We start from the raw sequence: 23586 nt of genomic DNA, 5'->3' as shown, positions 1-23586 counted from the left end.
GGGCATTTAGGTGACTAAACATGACATAAGGAGGCTAACATAAAGTACTCATGATTGAAGAAAAATATGCAAGGTGCAGGTATAAACTATCTCTCTGGCACTTAACATACACAAGGGATACATAAGTGATGAATAAAATCATGAATGCATGCATTTTAACCAAGACACCAAAATAAGTTTAAGCAGAAAGGCATAGCTTCTGAAGCAAATTCACACTACACAATTTACGCCAGGATACATTTAACCCGTTAAGACACCACTTAGCTTTAGAATTGTCATGTTGTTTTTCCCATTAGACAACTGACCCACAGGAGAAGCAGAGCTAGAGGGAGAAGGGACACGGCTTTCAAGCTTGTGAACAAACAGAAAACTGAAGATGGGTCAAAGCTGCTTATATTTCTTATCCCTCAAAATTCACAGGTATCGAAGTCCCCTTACCTCGGTATAAAATACTCAATACAATACATTGCCAATCCCCACCAAAAAGCATGATATTCCATTGTTCTTTGATACTGCTCTTCTAAACAGGAAAATTGCCAGCTGCTAGGAGAAAACATAGTTTTACAAAACTTCTTCAATTAGAGAGCTAAAGTAATCAGCAAGCTAAAGAAAAAACACTTGCAAATATTCCTAATGCTCTGAAAAACAATTGTTGCAGACTGCAGTAAGTTTGGTGCTTTCACTTGATTTGTTAAATATTTTGAAAACATTAAAAGCTAGAAGAGTAACATTGTCAGCTTAACACTATTTGCAAAGGTTTTGTAAACTGGCAAGTAGCAGGCCCACCAATATCCTGTCATTAAATAACACCATGAAAAATTCACACTCCTTTTGATGTTACTAATTGGCATGTAACCTCTGAATAAAAAGTAAGTGCTAAGACCAACTGTGCAAAGACACTGGAAGCTTTTTCACCCTGCGCCTCAAAAGAATTCCTTCTTAAAGCAGGGGGAGAATGGAAGGACACAGCATACTTTGCGTGCTACCATGCAGTGTAAATCTTACTCAAGACTGAAGACAGTGACGACCTTTCCCTAGCAAACTAACCTCGCTGTTAAGCTGAAGGTTTTTTGTGTCTTCACAGTCTATGAAAAAGGCTTGTTATTGTATTATTTACTTACTCATTTAATAAAGAAGTCTTTGCCTTTTCCATCTTTCCAGAGAGGAATTCTAAAATATAGTGTCCAAAATATTACTATAAACTCCAACTGGGTAGACAAAAGTAATGCAGATTTTAGAAGCAAGTCCAATAAAGACATTACAGATTTAATATTAGAAAATACTCCATTTTTAGCCCATGACTTCAGCAAAACATCTTATAATCCCTCATTTGAAAAAACAAAAAAACCAAAAAAAAAACACATAACATTTGCTAAATTTGCCTTAGAATGTTGTATTTGTTACACGGGATCTGTTTCAGTTGCTTAAATCACCTCACAAAAATATTTTCAGGAAACAACAGTTATTTATACATACTGACATCCAATTCACCACTACTCCACTGAGATCACAGGGACCTGCAGGAGATCAGTATCTCTGAGAAGAAAGATAGTAGAGGCCAATCTTGCTTTTCTTATTTCAGGATCAAAAGGAAAAGCAGCAAGGAGCTGTGGGAACTGCAGGAAAGAGAAGTATTAGCTCCTCGAAATTGTCAAGAAAGAAGTAAATTGAAAAAAAGCTTCTTTTGTCTAGGAAATATCTGCTGGGGGGATGGGGAGCAATGGTCAAGACCGTACAGGACTCATGCTGCTGCCATCCAACAGAGCGAAGAGAAAAGCATCAGGCCGGCTCATCTGCAAATAAGAGCAATGTATGTGCAGGCACATTCGTCTCAGCACTTCCACAATTTTGTCCAGGCTTAAAGGTGCCAGGAAAATTAACCTCCAGCTGACCACTGTAGATGAGAGAGGGAACAAACTGGGCCTCAGCTGGCAACAGAGCTCCCAATCTTTTCTTCAGCTCTTGAAATGCAAAAGGTTAGGCAGCACACAAATGCACCATTTAAACAACCTAGTGCGCTTGAATATGCAGCTTTTGTTAGACAAAATGAACCTGCAAGAGGTCAGGTCATGTTTTGAAGCTATAAGTTATTTATTATTTTTAACTGGGACAGAAGGAGTCTGAAGGAAAAGTATGTTTACTAAATATCTGACTCTATGAAGTCTATCCTGCAAAGGAACAGCTGGTTCCCTAACAGTCCAAACACCGCATTTCAAAGACACAAGGCTAAGGCTTGACGATACCCATGCAAGTGTTCAAGAGAACTAACTCACAAAGTAATAGCTTACCAATCAGATCTGCCAAAATAGTCAGGTCTGTGGCTGAGTTAAAGCATAACAAAATTCCTTAGTTTGCAGAAAATAAATTATCTAGCTAGATTTTAAATAGTAATAAAATACTGATGCAAAAATCACATAACTTGTAGATGGAGAAAAGGAGGAAAACCAGCAAGACCCACTACTAGATCGCTAGGAGTATAGAGCTCCTCAGAAGAAAAGGATAAAACTGCAAATTTAAATCAAGAGCAGCATTTTACTTTGAAATTGCTTTCCAAAGCTTGATAGTTAAAAAAAAGAAGTAGAGACTTCAAAGAGTAAAGAATGCTGAAAGTGGTTTATTTCAACTTTAGGGTATTCTCAGAAACCAGTAGCTTTACCTAATACCCAGCAGGTCCTATTTTGAGCAGGATCATATGTATCACCCACAACTAAGGCTATTCTAAGACCAGAAAAGAAAGCAGTGTTTTATAAAACTTGTTTTGGTGGTTGACCATGTCATCCATGGAGGCCCCAGGTTTACATCATTACCTTAAATGAAATACGGGTCTCCAATAAAATTGCTTTTTACAAAACCAATACTGTTATGATAGCACAGAAGGTTAGATAATGCATCCTGCAATCCAATTTGTGGTTCGCGTTAAGCTATAAATACCAATAACTAATTCCACATGTGAGACAGACCTCCCAGAGGGAGATTTTAATTAAATAAGTGATGGGGAAAAGCACGGTTTCCTTATTTTAGTATAACAACCCCCCTGCACTAACATTATGTTGATCTAGTAAAATGTTACCATAGTGTAGCAGTGGAACATTAGTAGAACATACATCTGGTTTAGTTATTTCTGCAAGGCAGTTTGTACACATAAACCACAGAGCAAATATTTTATCATTACCATTGTATTAAAAGTGAGCTTTAAATGCATTTGCCCTGTCTTTTTAACTGCTAATGTTGTCCAGCTCACAGTTCCATTCCCACTTTAAAAAAAAAAAAAAAAAAGAGGAAAAACTGATAGCACAATACAGTTTTTATTAGCATTGTACTACTAATTGGACAGAAGACTGTGTACTGTAATGTTGATTAACAATTCTACTCTCAAGCTGGAGATTGCAAGTACAAAAGAATTAGGGCTCTGAATTTGCATATACTCCATTATAAACTTGACCACAGCTCTCTCCCGTATTCAGGTTCCCCCTCCCACCCCTACACTCTCGGTAGTTTAACTTGCTCAAGTCTAGATGCTGACAGGTACAATCATCTGCTACCTATGATACATGACAACTCAACCAACCTGCATACCTGCTACGCAACTTACACTGGAAATGCCTCAAGGTCTAAAATGCTGAAAATCAAATATAGACCTAACTTTCTTCCATAAAGAATGCTTTGCCCCAGTAGAGTGACACATTATTATTATTATTATTATTATTATTATTATTATTATTTAATTGCTCTATTTTCAGGCGATTCATTTAGAACCGCAATAAATACTCTTCCACCAAAATCTACTGACTTAAAGACAGCGAATACATTTCTGTCAGCCAGTCAGACAGAATAACCAAATGAAATGGGGTCCAGACTGACAACTTTGCCAGCCAGTGTGAGAGCCTCAGACGGGAGTACAAGACTTGGCAAAAGGAAAACAATCAGCAGCCAAGCTCTACTGAATAACCAACACACAAATGACAGGGAAAAAAGCTGGATAGTTTAATAAGTAGCTACGATATACGTTTTTAAAGTGCATCAAGAATAGCTTCTAAATAAGGCGTAATATTAATCTGCTCTGCTGGTGGTCCTGCTCTGCAGCTGCCTTATTCAGAGGCTCTGCCAGTCTACTCAAATCACGCTGGGATGCTATCATGTACTCAATGTGACAAATCAGGACACATATGACAACAGCTGTGAGCCCAGCAAACAGCTACTGGTCTTGTGTAGCAGCCACCATTTTGTATTTATTAGACTCCAATCCCAAAGATAAGAACAAAATGGGAAAACACGGGCTTGTCACCCAGTGCCATCTCCTACCATCTGCTGGAGCATTTCTAAAGCCTTTTTTTTACCAGCTCATCCTTCAACAACCATCCGAATGATGGTCAGCAGTTTTACTATTCTTTAAACGCAACTAACCGTGTCTCAGTTTCCCCAGTGATATATTCTGAAAAAGCTACTAGAAGCTGAAAGCCATAGCAGGCCAGCCCAGGTCCTCAACCACCCACTCCCTCCCAAATCCCCCATCTTCTGTTCCTTGTTTCTGCCTCTGCACCTCAGTTTTCCTCTCAGTACGGGCCAGTATAAGCATCTGTAGGGCAATGATGAGGACTGGATATAACTGAATTGATTCTGGTTTAAAATAACTCCTAAAGACTCCTATATCTCTGATATTGAGGGGAAGGGGAGTGGGGGGTGGTTTTCACCTGCATTTCATCTTAGTTCTGGTTTGCAGAATAGCCTAGGAAAAAGCTCTGTCAGCTCAGCTGGAAAGGGTTTAATTTGAGGTAAGGTAAGGAACGCGGTAGCTCCTTTCTACCATTCCACTACAAAGCATTCCGTTTCATACAATTCCTGCATGCTTATTTAGCACAGATCTGAGCTAACTACCCTTGTAAAATTATTTTCCTTTCCTCCTTGGCTTCATTCTACACTTTTCCCCTTCAACACATGACAAGATACCGTAACTTTTTCCTAGACTGCCCTCTCTGATGTCTTTTTTTTGCCCATTGTCCTGCAGTTGCCCTCCCCCAGTATTTACACTGGGAAAACACAAAACACAAATTCCAGAACACGTAAATGAATGTAATTCTTTCTAACTGGCCATTCATATTGACATTCCAATAAAGAGTCCTCCAATAGAGATGGAATTTTGTTTGCAGGGAGGGTTTTTGTCTTGTTTTGGTTTAAAATGAGCTCCAGTTTTTTAAATGCTCAATCCAGTTGAATAACACAGGATGACTCACCTGTAGACGTCTACTTTGGTCTCATGCAATTTGGAATGCCGGAAATGTCTTTTCAAGCAAGAAAAAGTGTAGGCAACAACAGTAAAGAAAAAAAATTAAAACCCCTAATCCAAAAGCTGGTTTTGTTTCCTTAAGGAGATTTTACAGAGGAAAGAATTTGTCAGTTCTTACTAGGGACATATTTTATTTAAGGCCAAAGTAGCAGCAAGCTTATCACTTCAAAATACTCATATTACAGTGCTATTATCTTTAAATTATTTGAGAATAAATTTTAAAACATATTTCAAAACAACAGCATTAAACTAGCTTTTGTGGTCAGGATTTGTGAAACAAACATGGTCAGACATGCTGCAATCAAAACCCAAATTTCTCAACTCCACATACATTGGCCATTCTCAAATTACCCATTGATTTCAACTAAAGAGTCCTCCAAAAACAATTTCCATCTTTTGATGGAGCAGACCAGAGACAGCCTGACTAAGGTGAACACTCCTTAAACAGCATTTTATGTGAAGGAGTAAAACTCAAAGCCCAAAGGAAACAAATACAGTGAGAAAGTGCTTCCAAAAATACAGACTGAAAAGAAGGCAGTGCACTAGAACAATTATTTTCAGCATCTTTTTTTGGTAAATCGCAATGTTTTTATTGCCCTAAAATGTCTTTATCATATAGTGTGAAGATCTCCACAACACTGAAGCATTTGCTTCAGTTTGCTTTTTATGTGCTACCCTTGTTCCTCTTTGAGACACCTGTCTTGATTTATTCTGATTTTACAATGATTATCCTTACAAAAGGCTCGTATTTCACTCCTTTACTTCCCATGGAGTGCTTGGGAACAGGATATTGTGATGCCATGCAAAGCTGGAGTACAAAAGAGTACACAGACAAGTAATCGAAACACTTTTCGTAGCACCCTAGGTCAGTGAAGATATTCCTGGTATCACAAGCTCTGCAAGATAGTATGTTTTTACAAGATTTATGTAATTTGTGAATGATTTTTGTAAAAGAATAATAAAAAAAAAAGAAGGCTTATTTAAGATCTTTTGTAACTGAGGCTTCCAGCTCAGCTCCTTATCACTCTAAGTGAATCAACAGAGGTTTCCCTAGTACGAGTTAAGACTTGGTCAGCAGCACTCACACTGAACAGATATACAAGGAAAAGGTAACCTAGTAACTTAGCAAATTAGGAAATATATTTCAGGCAGTTCAAGCAAAATATTCGTATTTTTATTCAGTGTGGTCTCTCCCCATAAAATCCACTCCAGCTAAAATCTAATCCAATTGCCATAAAGGTCTGTAATCTACGAAGCACATAATTATTATTCCTATCATTACAGATGGGAAAAAAAAATGAGGCATTGACATTAGTTTGCTGTCCAAGACAAGTCCGAGGCTGGGTGAAAAAAATGAAACACAAGCCAAGTCCAACTATAGAGGTCCACAGTCAGGAAGAGAGGCCTTACGTTCATAGGGTTAGGATGCGGAAACTTGGATTTCATCTGTGTCACTTAGGTCTCTGGACTAATTTTTCCCTGGCCCTGAAGCAGAAAACAGAAAAGTGGAAGAAAAATCTTTTCCCCATAATATGTCCCCCAGAAATGTCTGCGAAGGTTTTGTTTTAGAGCAATGAGTGTTCTGTAATAAAAAACTTCCAAGCTCCATGACTGTATCTTGGTCATTGCAGGCTGCAACAACAAGAGGCTGTGAGGAAACATAGAATGGTTTGGGTTGGAAGAGACCTTGAAGATCATCTAGTTCAAACCCCCTGCCATGGACAGGGACACCTCCCACTAGACAAGGCTGCTCAAGGCCCCATCCAGCCTGGCCTTGAAGACTTCCAGGGAGGGGGCATCCACAACTTCTTCGGACAACCCTGTTCCAGTGTCTCGCTAGTTTAGATTTAGTGTAAAGTCATGCACAAGGTGTTTGGAATTTTTTAGACCATATGAGTATTTTTACCACTGTTTAATTCACTAGGATAAATTGAGTTATGAACCAAACTCCTTAAAGCACTTCACAAAATCTTATGCTGTATCTTACAGAATAAATCTTGATGTTACAGTTGTTCTTTAAGAAAAAGATAACTAGTCTGGTATTTGTTTCTGCTCAGTGCTAGGTGCACAATATAATATACAGTATACTAACATTCAACAGAGGTCTTATATATTCCAATGTACATAAGGGGGAAGAAAAAAGAAATTATTCTTTCCTTTTCAGTTTTGAAAGAAAAGAGCACATGATAACTAAGTCAACGTATCACAGCAGGTGAGACTGCCGGAGACTACTTGCTTTTCTGACTCTACTATTTTCCTGGTATGCTGTAGATATATATTCTATACAAGCATAAATCATAAATTCCTTATGATATTCCTCTAAATCTACAATTTCCTTTCAATTCGAGAAATAAATCAAAATTTTAAAATCACTGTGATTGAGATAGACTGAAAAGCCACACTTTTATTGCTTTTCTTGGCTCACTGAAAAGTGTGACAATGCATGTCCCTATGAAAAATTTTCCTTTTGTTAAGCAAGTATTTTTCTGAAAGCAAGCAATTTTTACTGAAAAAAAAATTACATATACTGAGCTTACTCATTTGTATAGCAAGTGATGTAAATCAGTCTTTATTTTAGCTGGATTTTCTGGGTACCACTGAAATACATGCAGGTTTGGAAGGGGGAAGTTAAGGGGGTTTGGTGGGCTTGCTTTTTTGCTTATTTTACTTGTTTGTTCTTGGGCAAGAAGTTAAAAAATGAGAAATATTTGTTTTGTTACAGCAATAATACATTTGACTCATAGCTCCTACTAGGGGGAGAAAAAATACATGCCAATGGCATGCACCCAGATCTTATGCATATCTGTTAAACTAGAACAATAAGAGCTCTATCTTTGCCTCAGGGAGCCCGTAGATGATATCAGCTGCCGCACTCGCATGTCCGACCAAACTAAGCTGAGTTTGCAAGATGCAAGAGGATAAGAGCATGAATGAATTCTCTGGAAAAGGCAGGCAGATACCCAGTTCTTGATGGTAAACAGAATGAGGAGCAGGCTGCTCAAAGCAAGGAAAGTAATTGAAAAAAATACATCCCCAGTGTCAAGTAATAGCAATGGATAAATAGCACATTGTTTAACCAAAATGTAAAAAACCCATACTAAACTTCTTTAAATGCTCTTTCAGCATTAGACATCTGTGCTTATTTTTGGGAGTTAACTAAACTACTAAGAATTACGGTGTACTTGAAAACCCATTTAGCACCTGTTTAACAGTGATTGGTGCCTTACAAACAGCTTGGGAGAAAGAAGACTTACCTTGCATAAAGCAGGAATGATTTGGTGCATTTTCAATCGATGAAATACGAAGATATCATATACCGCTGAAATGGCCAGAACGGTCACTCCTTGCTCCTTCCACAGCATGCTGCATCCAGCGCACAGTCCCGCTCCCAAGATCCAGCCCCAAGTACTTGGTGAGGAACCTCTGGTAGAGCAGTGCTTCACATAACACATCAAGGAGAGCAGAAAGAAGAGGCAGGCTCCAATGTCTGCCCTCCCTACAATCCCCGCTACAGCTTCTGTATGGATCGGATGCGAAGCAAACAGCAGGCCTGCTATCAAGGTCCAGTATCCATCCCCAAACAGGATCCTGGAGAAGTTTGTGAAAAGGCCTGTGACTGTAGCGTGTAATAGGACATTTACAAGGTGGTATCCCCATGGGTCCATCCCTCCAACAGCATGGTTGATGCGGAAGGAGAGGGTGCAGAAAGGTCTGTAGGATTTGTGGCTCCCACTGTGAGTGAGTAGTGTCCCCCAAAAGTCATTGTAGAAGATATGGGTCCACGGTGTCTCAGGCAGAAGGTCCTGGTTTGTCTTGATAGCTCGACTGCAAAAGACAAATAAAAACTTCATTTCAACAGAAGTAAAAGGGTATCAATGAAAGGCTGTGAAAATGCAGTCACACTTGTGCTACAAGAAACAATGGCATGGCTTTAGTGCCGCTTTAATTCAAGTTTTGTATTTTTACAGGAGGTGTTAAAAGAACTAGTATCTATTGACTTCCCGCTAAAGCAAAATTTCCATATAAATTGGCTTTTAAAACATTAGAAACAGATGTTATGCTGCCTCCATTAAATTAAAACACCCTTCAGTGACATGATTCTGAGTCTAACCCAGGAGTAATCAGTTAAGATTTGATGAGTTATAATTAAAATGTAAAAGAAATATGAAAAACTGACAAACATTATTGTTGAAACAACAGCTCCTCCAGTAATTCAGAACTAAAACCCCAACTGGCCTTTTATACTGTAATTTTAATTTAGATGTTGGAATGAATCTCACTGACATGGATGAACAATAAATACAAAAGTCTGTAGGAGCATGCAAATGTCTAATACTATATGGGCACTCCTACAACTGTCTCGCACATATTTTGACTGACAACATTTTCTGGTAGCACCTTGCTGGAAGAAGACAGCAGAACATTTTACTGATGAAAGTATACTTCCTTTTTAAATTTCTTATTTTTACAATTGAGGAAAAAATATATTTAGGTTGTTTTAGCTTATGAATTCAAGCCTGCATCAGCCTGATTAACAAAAAACTGCTGTAGCTTTCAGCATTTATGTTTCCAACTACCCTGGCAAGGACTGCTGCCAGCCATTAGGAGTGTCCATGTCTAATGCGGTACTGTCAAAATCTGTCTGCTATCATGTTTGTGCAAATCCAATCATTTGCATTTAAAATTCACGCTGTGGAAGAAGGTGTGAGACCTGCTTAGTGCAAAAAGATGACTAGAATTTAATTACTTGCTTTCATAACCAAAGTTTTATTTAAACAATTCTTTAAAGATGCAGTGTTTTTACTACTGAGCTTAAGTAATTTAGCATTTCCTCTACCAGTGTAATTAAGAATCCAGCTAGCTCAGGACACTTCTACTAAAAATATTAAGCAAGAGAGCTTATTAATATCTAATTATTTACTCATACCCTCTTTCTGCATTTCCAATAAATATCTTTCAACAGTTAACAATTTTTCGGATCAGACTAGGAAAGAAAATTATGGTATGAAACTAAGGCTCATGTTTGAAACGCATCAGTCTGATTCATCCTCCAGGGCTTCTCTCACATCCTCACCCCCAACAAAACAAATCCCTTGGAACCTGTATCTAAATCCCATTTTTTTGGTATGGTATTAGTTTCAGGAAAGCTGTCTTGTTCTGTAAAGAAAAATGCTCAAATGCTGATACACTGTGCCACAGAATCTCCATGCAAATACTCTAAATACCACGCAGCTCAGCATTTCCATTGTCCAGAGCACACTGCTGTAATGCTTTCAGACACGCTTCCTCTCAATATGTCCTTTTGTCTCTGTGTATATTGAGGTTATGTACAGGTCAGCTTAAATCCGTTAAGATCTGATGATACTTCCTAGAATACTTGAAAATCTTCATTTTGACTTCTGCTTATGCAGTAGATTGAGTTGCTTGTATTTGTTTTCCCAACCCCACACACATTTTTCTCATTTCAGTCCAGTCACAAAAGAACACTGGAAGAAAACAAGATCTTTGCCTTCACATTATTTATCTTGTCCTTTATTGTAGTCCTTTCCTGAAATCTAATTCCTCTGTTTGTGATTTCAGTTTGTAGTATCACTCTCAGACTCACCATAGGAAAACTAGGAATTCAGCAAGAATAAAGCAGGTGTTAGGCTAGAAAGAGTCCTTTCTCTGAGAACAACGTAACATGTCAGACTACAGACTGCCAAGAATGGCTAAGAATGGCTATCAGATGTCAGGAGTTAGAGCAGAAACCTTGAACTGCAAATGTATTTTTTTTGTCGGGGAAATACTAGGGAAATAGAAGCTGTAATATTGCTGACAACTGCCCTCCCCTGAAGCAGAGCATCCTGCTACAAAAAGCCTCGAAGGTGAAATGGTACCTTATAATATCTCTTACGCAAATGTGGCCATTTCCAATACTTGAAGCCATGCAACCACTTTAAAAACAAACACATGCAGAACTGCAGCTCTCAATACATACGCATATACCAACCCCACACTACACTGCCACACTTGTTAAAAAAAGAGACCAGCCCTTTCTCTAAGCAAACAGCTGTTACACTTGTAATTTTCACACGGCACCTACTCATACTGGACTACCCTCAACAAACTGCTTTTCTCCAAATTATAAAGAAACCTGTTGTATATTCTGAAGGCATTAATTCACATTTTATTTTATTTACAGCATTAGCAATAAACTTGATGCAACCTTGATCCTTCCCTGTTCAGTCCTGTTCATATTAGAAATTAAAGCAAACAAGCAAACAAACCCAGATACAGTATTGATCACCATGTATTTGGGTACAGATTTCAGCAGCCAATTCTGAAATACTCCTAGTTTCTCATGCATGTAAACGCAACAGATTCTAGTACCTGCCAGTCAGCATGAAAAATACAGAAGCTGCCAGTTTCAGCTTATCCTCTAGCTCAGTCAGGCCAAATGTTGTATTATTTAGGAGTCAAAATTTGAAATAAAGGTTAAACTTAATTCCATATGGTTATTTTTTTTGCTAAATGTTTTAAAGTAAAAGGAAAGTAAAATGTTCTAGCTAATGCTTTGGGATATTAGAAAAGTCTAATACGAGAGCAAAGTTAGATGTCCTACAGCAGATAATTAAGTTATGCATAGGTTGCTTGTTCTTCAACTACTTCAACCACTCTGTTTCACGCTGTAACACATAATAGAAAACACACTTGGCCAACATTATACTTGACTGCACAGGAGGATGCATGAACACAAGCATCTCGGATACCGGCACCAGGTAGCTTGGTGTCACTTTGCCCTCAAAAGTAAAAGTGAAGCAGGTCTTAAAAACAGCGAGGACAACACCTTGGACATCATTACTGTGTGTCAGATGGAAACAGCTGGTGGGCTGAGCCCATCCATGCAGAACCAGCCAGGCTGTGCCCATCTGTATCCCCAGCCGAGCTGTGTAACCACACTGACAAGAAAAACGTGAAATGGAATGTTTACCTCGGTGAAGGGGAGAAAAATACAAGCTTCGTATCTAATAAAATAGAAGAATAAAAGTAAGCAATACTAAATTGCTCGTATCAGGACCTTGAGGGCACTAATAAGCACTGACCGCTTTTCTGGGCTTCCCCAACCCTGTCCGTGCCCCGGGACCCCGCATCACCCCTTATGGACCATCAACCCCTACCCCAGACACAGCAGAGTAGGGCCAGTCCCCACAGCCCTGCCCTGCCATGAGTCCCACATCCCACCCTGTCCCTGTCGCCAGGGAGGTGCGTGCGCCTGGCTGGACCAAGGCCTTGCTTCTCTTTAATTACTAAATTAATAATCAGCTAACTGTGCTGCAGTACCGATGCTCAGTCACCAATTTCATTGGCAATTTTGAAAGCAGTCCCTTTCCATAGCCAGGCAGGTAATGCTGACATCTCCTTTGTAAAGCCTCCCGCGCTGGCAGCAACCTGTGCTCTCCACAGATAGGGAGAAAATAATATTAATTGCTGGCTCCGGGAAAATATCTGGGATAAAGGAAACTACAAAATGCCTTATTAGCCTTGTCTTCTCCTTCACTCACAGTTTACCTTCAAGTTACATCCCGCAGATTAGTCCAATCTTGCTAATGGGCATAACAAGAGAAACTCTCCAACTGCACTCATCACTCTTAAACAGAGCCATAAACTCTGCTCTTGCTAAAAGGCAGCAGGTCACCAGGGAAAGTCATTTTTCAAAGCTCCAACACAACTGGCATTTTTACTTTCAAGCAGCTTCAGATAAGGTTCGCAGACTCAGTCAGGGAACTTGCTTTCTTCAATTTTTAATGCTTGCCCATTTCACGCATCCCCGAGAGAGTGGGATATCTTATTCAGTGTACAACAAATGGATGGGTTTGAGAATGGGGAAAAAAGGAATCAGTGTCTGCTATCAATTCTTCAGAAATAAAAGTCTGAAGAAAGACAAAAGCTGTAAAGGCAAAATCATAATTTCTAATCCACTCAAAAGAACTCTTCTGCCTCTTGCCATAAACTTCTTATTTCCCTAGGCTGGTACACACCTTGAGTAATTCAGTAAGAATTTTTTCATCAAACTTAAAAATGCTGGAGATTCAGCAGTTCACACATGCACATGTATACACAAAAAAAAATCCCAGATGTTTTTAAAATTAACAGCTATATATGTCCTAAACTTCTGTGCTAGTGCTAAACTGATCCAGGTGTTAACACTAGGGTAAAAAAACAGATGTGACATTCTGAAGCGATTTATCGCGTTAAGCCACATGTCCAGCTTCGATATTGCTAATGGTCCCCATATGCTGAAAATGAACATCAGCATTTGAAGTGGAGAACACATTTTAAAGAAAAAGGAGAACTTCCAAACATGCATACAGGAAGCCACTGACCAGCCCTCTCTTACATAAAATAGACTGGTAGTGATGGACTAGCAAGTCTCTGCTTGCAGGTTCTTCATTGTTTTTCCTCAAGATCACCTTAGAATGTTTTTCATTTATTCATTTTTCATAAATAGAAATGGGGGAGAGCCCTCGAGTATTTTTACAGTGGATCTTAACCAGTCATCCTAAGGATGCTTTGAAGATTTCATGTTACTTTTGACAACAAAAGCCTAAAAATACAGCCAGAGATTTTTTTTTTTTTTTTTTTTTTTTTTTTTGAGTACAAACAACTTCACATCCCCAGAACACACAGCAGCTGAGTCTACCACTCAAAACTACTTACAGGCTACAGGCTATCTGTTATGCAGTTGCATGGTCAAAAAGCAGGCAAGCACAGTGTTTGTCATACTTTGGCCAATTCTCACACTTGCCTGCAGACTACAATATACACATAGTCTGTATCGATAGAATACTATCTAGTACATAGAGATGTCTTAAGAAAGTAATAAGCGTAAGTAAATGAAAACTCATTCCCTTAAATGTTTAATTATAGACTCAAGGGAACTATTTGCCATTCTGGTAGATTTCTCGTGGCAATTATGTCTTACGTGTTCTGTATTAAAGTTCATTCCTTCTCAACAGTTGTGAAAGTGGAATTTATCTACAGTTTCAGCAGGCAGTGAAGTTTTATCCATGCCACTTCTCAAAAAAAGATCTCTATATTGTACCTCAACTAGGGACCAAAATTCTGTGCATCCTCTATATTTCAAGTTGCAGCTTTCAGTCTCTCTTAAGAACAAATTTTCTTAGTTCAATTTCTAAGGAACAGCTCATAACTCAGCTGTTTTCAGACAGGAAAAACTGAGTAACAACTAGCTAAGTGATATATAGGATCCTGAGTTGCTGGCCAGGCTCTGAAAACAGGACTCTCCGTACCAAACAAATTGAAGGAAACCATCTAGATTCAAATCATATTTTAAACTAATTAACAGAAAACCGAACATCACAAAAGGGAAATAACATTCTAGTAAACTAGTACCTAGTTAATTTCTACCAATAGCATGGGCCTTTTCTATCTGTACAGAAATTCCTGAATGCATCAGAGGTTAAACACTGAAGACAGTATATATTTTTAATACAACATTCCTATCTCATGTAACTGCTAGTGAGAGGTATGAACTGAATTTGTAGTTAGTAAAGGGCCTCGGGAGAATATATAAACAAATGATATTATTTATACAGTTTGGACTATTGCTTTCTTATAGTAGTAATTTCATAGTCAAACTTCAGTTCAGTACTAGAACAAAAAGAAACTACAAGTAACATGACTGAAAATGGAGTTTTACTCATAAAAATTCCTTTGGTGAGACTTTCCTGATTTAGGTATAAGCAGAAGGGAAAGATGCACAAGTGACACAACTATATACCCACGTGATTGCGATCGCTGCCAAAAATGAAGACAGAGAAATCAACTAAAAAAACCCTCCAGAAAACAAACAACATAACAAAGAAAGGTTATGGTCTTGTACCACAATATAAAGACATACAGGTTTTCTAAGCTGCACAATGTTTTTCAAAGGAACTGATCTTTTAAAATAAACAACATAGATTTGCAGAACATAGTGAAAAAAATACATCTAAGTAAGGTAATTTTTTCCTTGTTTACTTACACAAACATTTCCATCTGCTGTAGTTTCACTTCTGCCACCAGCAGGCTACAATTCAGCAGCCCATTAGCTGCAGGCTTCTAGACTTTATACCTCTGCAACTGAAGATGCATGGTGTTATTTGGAAAAAGGAAGCCACGGCAGTGGTTACATCCAGTGGTCACTGAATGCTGTTGGGCACTGCCTTAACTGCACTGAAGTACACTGTATGTATTGATTTTCCTATTGACCAACAGAGCTTTGAAAACTTCAAGCAAATAAAGGTTCAAAACAACCTTCTTGGTTACAAGAAGGTTGAGATTGCCTGAAAAATCTTTTCCACTCTGAAAATAAATATTTCAAAACCTAACTATAAAGGCTTTAAACTGTATCTTTCTCCATAGCACAAGCCTTTTCATTTCTAGGTGTGTCCTCATATGCTGAAAGAATCTGGCCTTAATATTACCCCTAAGTGTACCTCAGTCCCTATCATTTTAAGTTTTTAGCCTAACATAACAAACACTAAAAGATCAACTATGTGAAATTTGAAACCCTAATTAATACCAAATGCCTGGCATAGTAGTACTTGATTATTCATGCACAGGCAAAAACCACACGCTAGAGGGAAGTGAGAGAAGTAATTAATATTTTCTGATGCTAAACAATGGTATACCATCAGTCTTCTATTAGAAGGCAGCAGATAAAAACAGACAGCAGACCTCTTGTCTTTGTGTCTGCACTCTGAGTTTCTTCACCCACAGCATGCACAGTAGGTCTGTGAAAAACGCATTTCCTGAAAAAATTACTTAAATTCCTATACCAGAAAATTTGTTGCTGTTCTCCCAGCTGTTTCATAAGCTAGCTTCTTTCTCAGCTACACCATACCACACCAAATTGCTAATTCTGTTACCCCAAGATTTCATGATACTTAGTATTTACCTGACAACATATTCTTTTAAATACACATTTAAAGTTATTCTTCAAAACATTCTTCAGCACCAAACTACTGCCTGGCAATAATTCACCATTTGTTTATTTTATATACATATATAATACCAGCTTCTGAAGCATGGTCAGAATTCATAGCTGGAACCTCTGCTGCCCTTTTCAAAATCTATTTTAGATTATAAAAGTGGGCCCAACAGGCCTTACTAGATTTACTGTTCTGCAGTACAACATGGCACTACACTATTTCTTTTCCCCACTTTCCTCTGAAAAAATAAAACATAAATAATTTTTACCATTTCTCCATACAGCAACTCACAATAGTATAAGGACAGACATTTTTAAGGCTTAGAAGCACAATACTTAGAGAAAACATGTTGAGTTTCTCAACCAGATTCATAATATGGATATTAAACTACTTTTTTTGATAAGCCATCTTCTGAATATATTTATATAAAAATTTTCCAAGACACACACATTTTAAGCCATTATCTGCAAATGAAAGCACACTATGGAGGAACCACTACAGAATAGCTTATCAGTTGTACATCTACTTCTCTGTTCTCTTCAGTATGTGGCAGACTATACTAAGGAAAAAAAATCAGTAATTTAATTTTTTAAAAATTACCTTTCATTTTTTCCACTCAATCTATTTTTGACAGAGCAGTTTCAGAAAGTTAAAAGGAGATTGTACATAATTATGCCTAAACACATGCCTCTTGTGCACTCTAAATTTAAAGCCTGAAAGGACTTTTTGGTGGCACTCTGACTTTTATTTTTAGAGAAGTACTGAACAGAATACTCAGGAACATGTACACATACAAATATAGAAATAATGAACAGAGGAGAAATTACTGAACCACAATGTAACATACAGGCACTATTCTTTTTATATTTGGGGCTGGGGAGGATGGTGGAGGATAAAGAAAACATCAGGTTATTCTCTGAAGTTCCTTTCTCCAAGCCTTTTATTTAAGCACCAAAACCAACCTTCATTAACCAAGGCCTAAACTTAAAGTCTTACTGGTTTAACCAAAAGTTGTGATTCAAAATAATTTAGGGAGAACACTTTGGTGTACACATATCTGCAGAGGTCAATTTAGCCTTTATACTGTCTTTAGAACTCATATTGAAAAAGTGTCCTTATTCGGGGAGATGGAAAACAAAATCAGTCACAGCCCCAGTTACCATTGGTCATGTTCATGTTTTTCACTCTTAAGAACCAAGCGATTCAGAGAGGACTCAGACCCACCCTGTCTTTCATTATACACAGAACTGCCAAGCACAGACTCCACTACACTACAAACTATGAGATGTGGAATTTGTGCACTCCTAAAATTCTCCAGTCCCCAAAAAGTCTCCTCTCCCTTCAGCTTCATCACAAGATGCATAAATGCGTAAAACTCATGTTCTGATACACAGCCATTGCACACCTCTCATGACATTTCCTACCCAAAGAATATCATGCTAGCAGGTTATTAAAAAATAATATTGTACAGAATAAGCATTTTTCATTTAGGTCAAGCACATTTTGGTATCTTAAAAATATTTCTACTGACGCCTTAAAAAAACATTTCTATATGGCAATAACACTGAAACTCCTGGATATATTTTTCTTGTAATACTGCCCACTTTTAGTAGAACTGCCCTCAAAATGTGCCCAATTATGTACATGAAAGATTGCCCATAAACATATTAAAACATTACAAAAGGGATCATGTTTAGATAGCAACTTCCAAATAAAAGGGTGAGTGAAAATAGTGCCTAAAATTTTTCTTTCCTGAAATCAGTCTGTTCTAAGAAACCAACCAGATGCCGCTGGTCTCCAAAACCTTTACTATATTCTGAGCATAGGTTACCAACGCCTCTGATATGAAGTCACAGGTGATTGTGGTCATAACCCTATTTACAGCCAGATACTACTTATTAGGAGGGAAAGGGAATCCTCCCTAAGAATTAAAAAACACCTAATTTATTGTATTTATTATATATAGTTCCAAAGCCCACCTCCACAATCATGAACCAAAGACGATATACTGCCATTTTGGCAAAACAGTCCTGAGGAAACACACAAAACAAAGCAAGTTTAACTTAATGGGAAAAGCAGCAAGAATTAGCAAGCAGCAAGTTAACATATACTTGAGATAAAACCTAAGGCTTACATTTCTCTGTGATGATAGTTTGCTCTTCAGTGAATAGCCAAAATATTTAAAGCACCTCCTCAGAGGATTCAAAATTAAAAAACAGTGCAGCACTTTTCTTTCTCAGATTTCTCTTAAGCAAAATTCCTACAGAATATATAGAGGGGCTAAAATCTGGCCAGAAAACATTCATGATGTATGGAGTTAGAATTCATCCTCAGGCTCTGCCATAGGTATGTCAGATAAATTCCTGGAAGCATTTTTACAATATTTTTTTTTTCCAGAAAATAAAAAATGGAACTTGGTACAGACTTATGTCAAAATACTTTTATAAGAAAATCAAATTCTACAAAATGTAAAACCATCCAGATAATTAAAACTAATATTTGGTCCCACAAAGATGTGTAACGCTTTCCAGTGAATACACTGACTGTTCAGCATAGTCCTGGATGAATGAACTATGCTTTTCCCAGCACTCCAGCTTTCTTACAGCAGCACTGAGGGATGCCCTTCATGAATGTACTTTAACAGAGTAGACTGGCAGCCACGCAGTTGGAAGGCGTGGATCCTACCAAATAAGGCCGAAATGAGTTTTGATGATTTGTTCCATCTTTGTGCCTCACTAGCTTATCCAGAGTAAATCAAGTTTTGTGGCATGCTACAGTAATTGTGAAACACTAGAAATTAAAAGCATAGAAGTGTTTAAAATAAATTTTATTTTCTCTTGATTCCTTGCTTAAGAGCATCCAGGTAGCATGCAATGGTTTGGGAGTGACAGTGAAACGACTAATGAGAGTTATTCTGTAAAAGAAAATAAGGCCTTTATAGTTGCCATTATATGCTAGTCCGCACCAAGCATACTCTCAAGGATTTTAGTGGATGCTGTCAAAGACTGAGCTAAAAAGCCAGGAAATGACAAATTACTTGAATTATGTTATCAGAACATACAGGATCAAATTCTGATTTCTGGTACATTAACGTTAATCTATATTAGTATTGGAATAACCTTTAATTTATGTCACTGAAAACAGTAGGATTTTATAATTAACTGCAATTGGCATAAGATTTTATAGCCTTTCAGTAGACTTTTTAGACTTCCAAGCATAAAACCAAAACAACCAGAAGCCATTCCTTTCTATGTTTTAAAGCAGCTGTTAGAAGGCAGGCAGTAAGTAGAAAGAATCTCAGACAGCGATATGGGTAAACTGAAGCCATTACCAGAATCACATACGTGGATCAACCTTCCTGACAGGACCATTATACCTAAGTCAAGTCAAGCTGTTACCTACAGAAGTAGCTAGTGTTGAACTGAAACAGAATTTCAAGTCTCTTCAATTCTACACTAGCCAACTGCTTGCACTTTCCTCCACAAGCGATTTGTGTGCCATTTTATTTCCTTTACTTTTAAACAGCCTTAACTTTCCTAAAAAGTATCCTACAAAATGAAAGTATGAAGGTCTACCGAAAGATTAAACTAATATTTAACTGCTAGACTTCCTCACTGTAACATTTAAGTCCAATCGTCCCTGACAGCATCACAGTGGAGAACTGCATTTTTCCTGGTAGCTAAGAAACCCAAGTGCAACAAAAGGTTATGGTATTTTATAACTCTGGCCTTTAGACAATGACAGCTATAAGTTCTACCTAAAGAAACCTACAGAGGAAAGCCAAACAAACACAAAGCTTTACGAAAGCCTTTAAAAAGTGAACAGTTTGCTTCTTTCACTAGTCTACAGGAAACACAGAAATGGTTTGTGGGAAAACAATATGTGCATGACATAAATTGTAAGTCATATCTCAATATTCCAGCACTGATAATGGACAGTGGTAGTTTTCCCATCTCTGTTTAAAGGAGAAGGGCTGGTTGCGACACTTCAAACACAGAGGGGTGGGGGAAACACAGGTAGCTTAAGAGAAGCTTATGCAACTCAGCGTAATGACAGTGACACAAAAGAACCAGAGAAGAAACTCCCTGGGGAGGTCAGTCAGCACTTTCAGACTTCAAAGGGAAAACCAGTGGATAATGTGTTGCTACACTTGTTTACAAGGCAAATGTATTCTCCTCAAACATCTTGGCTTCTCAGATAAGGATGGAAGACATAAAGAATTTCACCTTGGAGAGAAGCAGCTTAAACTTCACATGCCTGAGCTTGAACCAAGTCTGTTTTCTACTAGGGATCTACGTGTATATATATACGTATGTATATATATATATATGATCTACGTATTTATATATATGATCTGAGTACTGTAATTCCCTATTTTCTATTTTTTTTTCCAAAACCAACAGTCCATTCGAATCTCTACATAAAATTACAGCACATACCTAATACCTACTGTCCAGGGAAGGCTAATTCTTCAGAATTCAGGCTCCCTCTTTGCTGTCTCCCATGGCATTATGAGTCACCAAGGGTTTAATGAAGAAAATTATAGTTTGCCAGACCATATGAAACAGCAGGATGTATTTATTTCTGCATAATGAAACTACCCCAGAGTAACATAAGGAACAAGCAGTTTCTGCTCTATGAGACTTGCCTCTTTTTTTCTGGGGCTCTACATAGATCTTGCAACAAAGTAATCATGAATTCAAGACTTATTTTTTGCCACAGGAAATTAGTTGTTTGGAATAATACAATGCTGTGCACGCACAATAAATTTCCCAGGTTCCTAACATGCTATGGTATGCAGAAAGGCTCTGAGAAATGAATTACGACATCTAGGCAATAAATAATACAGCTATCCAACCCACACATCCCATCCACTAAGACAACGTACCACTGAAGGCATATGAAGATTTCACCATAGACTGACATGTTTTTTCTGTGAAACCAGAAGAAATGCTCAGATAATAAGATATTGCTATCAATTATTTAAGAAAAAAAACTCACCCGGATGTTGTATGTAATCAGCCATATCTACCTCATTCAAATCAACTTCTTCATCCCTCTCTAGTTCCTTTTCAATTCTAGCCTTGAAGGATAAAAGCCTGTAGAAATCAGTGTGGAACAGAGGAAGCTCCTGGCTTATGAGAGGCACTGGAAGCTCACAGGAAACCCAAAAATTCACCATCACCTTTTCAAACTCGCTGGGAGTTTAATGCCCCAACCTTGGAAACTGAACCAAGTCTAAGTGAGTACTGCAGCAGTGTCGACTATGAGGATCATATCCCACGAAGACATTAGCTTGAATCCCAACTGCAAATGCTTAACTTACTATCAACTACTGAGAAAGATAAAATAGTATTTCTAGAGACACAAGCTACTATTATTTTACTATTACAGGCCAATGTTAGAGGCTAACAAAACAGACGGATGTTTTAAATTAAAGGTTACTTCTGTGGGCTGATATTCCGTAATTTTATGTATAAATCAAGCCAGGTGACTTATTTCCAATAGCTATGGAAATAATAAAATTGGTTTCAATGACCTCAGAGATATATATGCTTATTTGTGGTTGTGGCCCCAGGCAACCCTGAAATCAGCCATTCCATTAAGTCAGAAGCATGGCACACAGCCAAGCTCCTGTAAGAGTTAAAGGTCTTGCACATACTTTCTTTGTATGTTTATTTGAATAGAATGGTGACTTTGAGTTTTGGGCCACCCATCACTTATAGACCTCCCATAATATTTAAAGGAACTGTTTAGTAGAATTTTAGCATTTATCAGTTGGTTTTAGGATGCTAGCTTTTTAAACAAGATATAAAAGTATCAGAAATTGAAGCAACAGGGAAAAAAACATCAAAACAGAGCTTATCTGGAGATATTGTATTATGTATTTTCCTTTACAGATGAGTCACATGATATTTTATGTAATTATTATAATTAAACCGCTCCCAAAGAATTTAAATGCTGTTACAAAGCCAAAAGAAATACACAGTAAACACAAACTGTCCGATATAATAAAATAAGAAATAGTGTTGACAATTATCAGAAAACAAAGTAAGTACTTCAGGCCAACATGCAGTAAAATATTTTTTTTAATAAATAAATAAATATAAGAATCTCTTTTTCCCTTTCTTCTCCAGGGTCACAAAAAGAGGTTGTGATGGCTAATCAGGAATAGCACAATGATGCAGGCACACTAGAAAGCAATTCCAATTCGAACATTCAAAATAACTGGCAATTGCCAGTAGTCTTAAGGAGCCTCTGCTACTAAGTAAACAATCAATTTCTCAATCAAGTGTCCAGAGCTGCAAAAGTAATCACGAATTACATTTTCATTCAGAAGCTTCAAACTTTTCAATTTAAATTAAAGGACGTTTCCATACATCCCTCAAGAAAACATCAGTATATTCTATTTCTACAGCTGAGCTCTCTCAAATAAGACACATTCACAAGGAGAAATGCTATCTCTAATAGAGCAGGGAAAATATGAGTCAAACTTGCTAGCATACAAAACACAAAAGCTGTACTTTTTCTTGCTGATGATACTACTTTTTACGATATTTTTTTTCTCTCAAAGACAGCAAGTGTTAAACTGATACAGATAAAGAAAACAAAGTTTTTAGAACTTGCTAACAGTAGACATCCTGAAATTCATGGTCCCATCTCTGTATTTTAGAATACCAATATTGAACAGAAGAAAGTAGTAAGCAAAGTATTCTAGAATAGGGACCAAATTGGGAAGATTTTTCCTTTGACCAGGTACCATAATGAAGGGTGGAAGGTATCAATTCCAGCAGTACCAGTTCCAGCCTGGCCAACTGTCACTTTGAACAGTCAATTCTACAAGTGTATCTATATGTATACTGCTGCTTTAGAAAGCTGATTCAGTGTTAACACCTAAAGCTTTAAATTTGGGCTCCTGCAACAGAAAAGGATACAAAAGCATGCCTGCTCACTAAACACCAAGGAAGGAATTCAGGACACCTCTCAGCAATAATAAAAATCAATCAATTTAATAATCAAGAATTATTATTTATTTGTAGAATATCTTTTTAAGTGCTCATTCCCTTTTAGTTTTAAATACAGAGAGAAAAGTGTTGCCAAGAACAGGAGTTCCTGAGTGCCACTCCACCTTTCCTGGCACCCAAAAGATTGCTAAAAGAAAATAATGGCTGCTCTAAGTTGAGTTTCACACAGCTCCTATCATCAAATGGACCAACCCAGAAAAGGAAGCTGTTCATTAAACACAGGATAAAGGCAACACATCCAATGAGTTTGGATCTGTGATTTCAAAGACTGCCTCTAAATTAAGCTTGAAAAGTAAAAGCG

General features: G+C 37.6%; 1 protein-coding gene across 2 annotated transcripts in view; it reads right to left on the bottom strand.

The window, feature by feature from the left end:
* The window catches only part of TMTC2 (transmembrane O-mannosyltransferase targeting cadherins 2), a 251537-nt gene that overhangs the window by 144027 nt on the left and 83924 nt on the right, over positions 1-23586 (bottom strand). For both annotated transcript variants that reach the window (XM_054079749.1, XM_054079756.1), the window contains exon 2: positions 8539-9109. In XM_054079749.1, the coding sequence (XP_053935724.1) occupies positions 8539-9109 (571 nt within the window). The remainder of the gene's footprint in view (positions 1-8538; positions 9110-23586) is intronic.

The sequence above is a fragment of the Cuculus canorus genome, chromosome 1, assembly GCF_017976375.1.
Source record: "Cuculus canorus isolate bCucCan1 chromosome 1, bCucCan1.pri, whole genome shotgun sequence".
In the NCBI taxonomy this organism is placed as follows: domain Eukaryota; kingdom Metazoa; phylum Chordata; class Aves; order Cuculiformes; family Cuculidae; genus Cuculus; species Cuculus canorus.
This window is presented reverse-complemented; position numbering and strand designations above follow the sequence as displayed.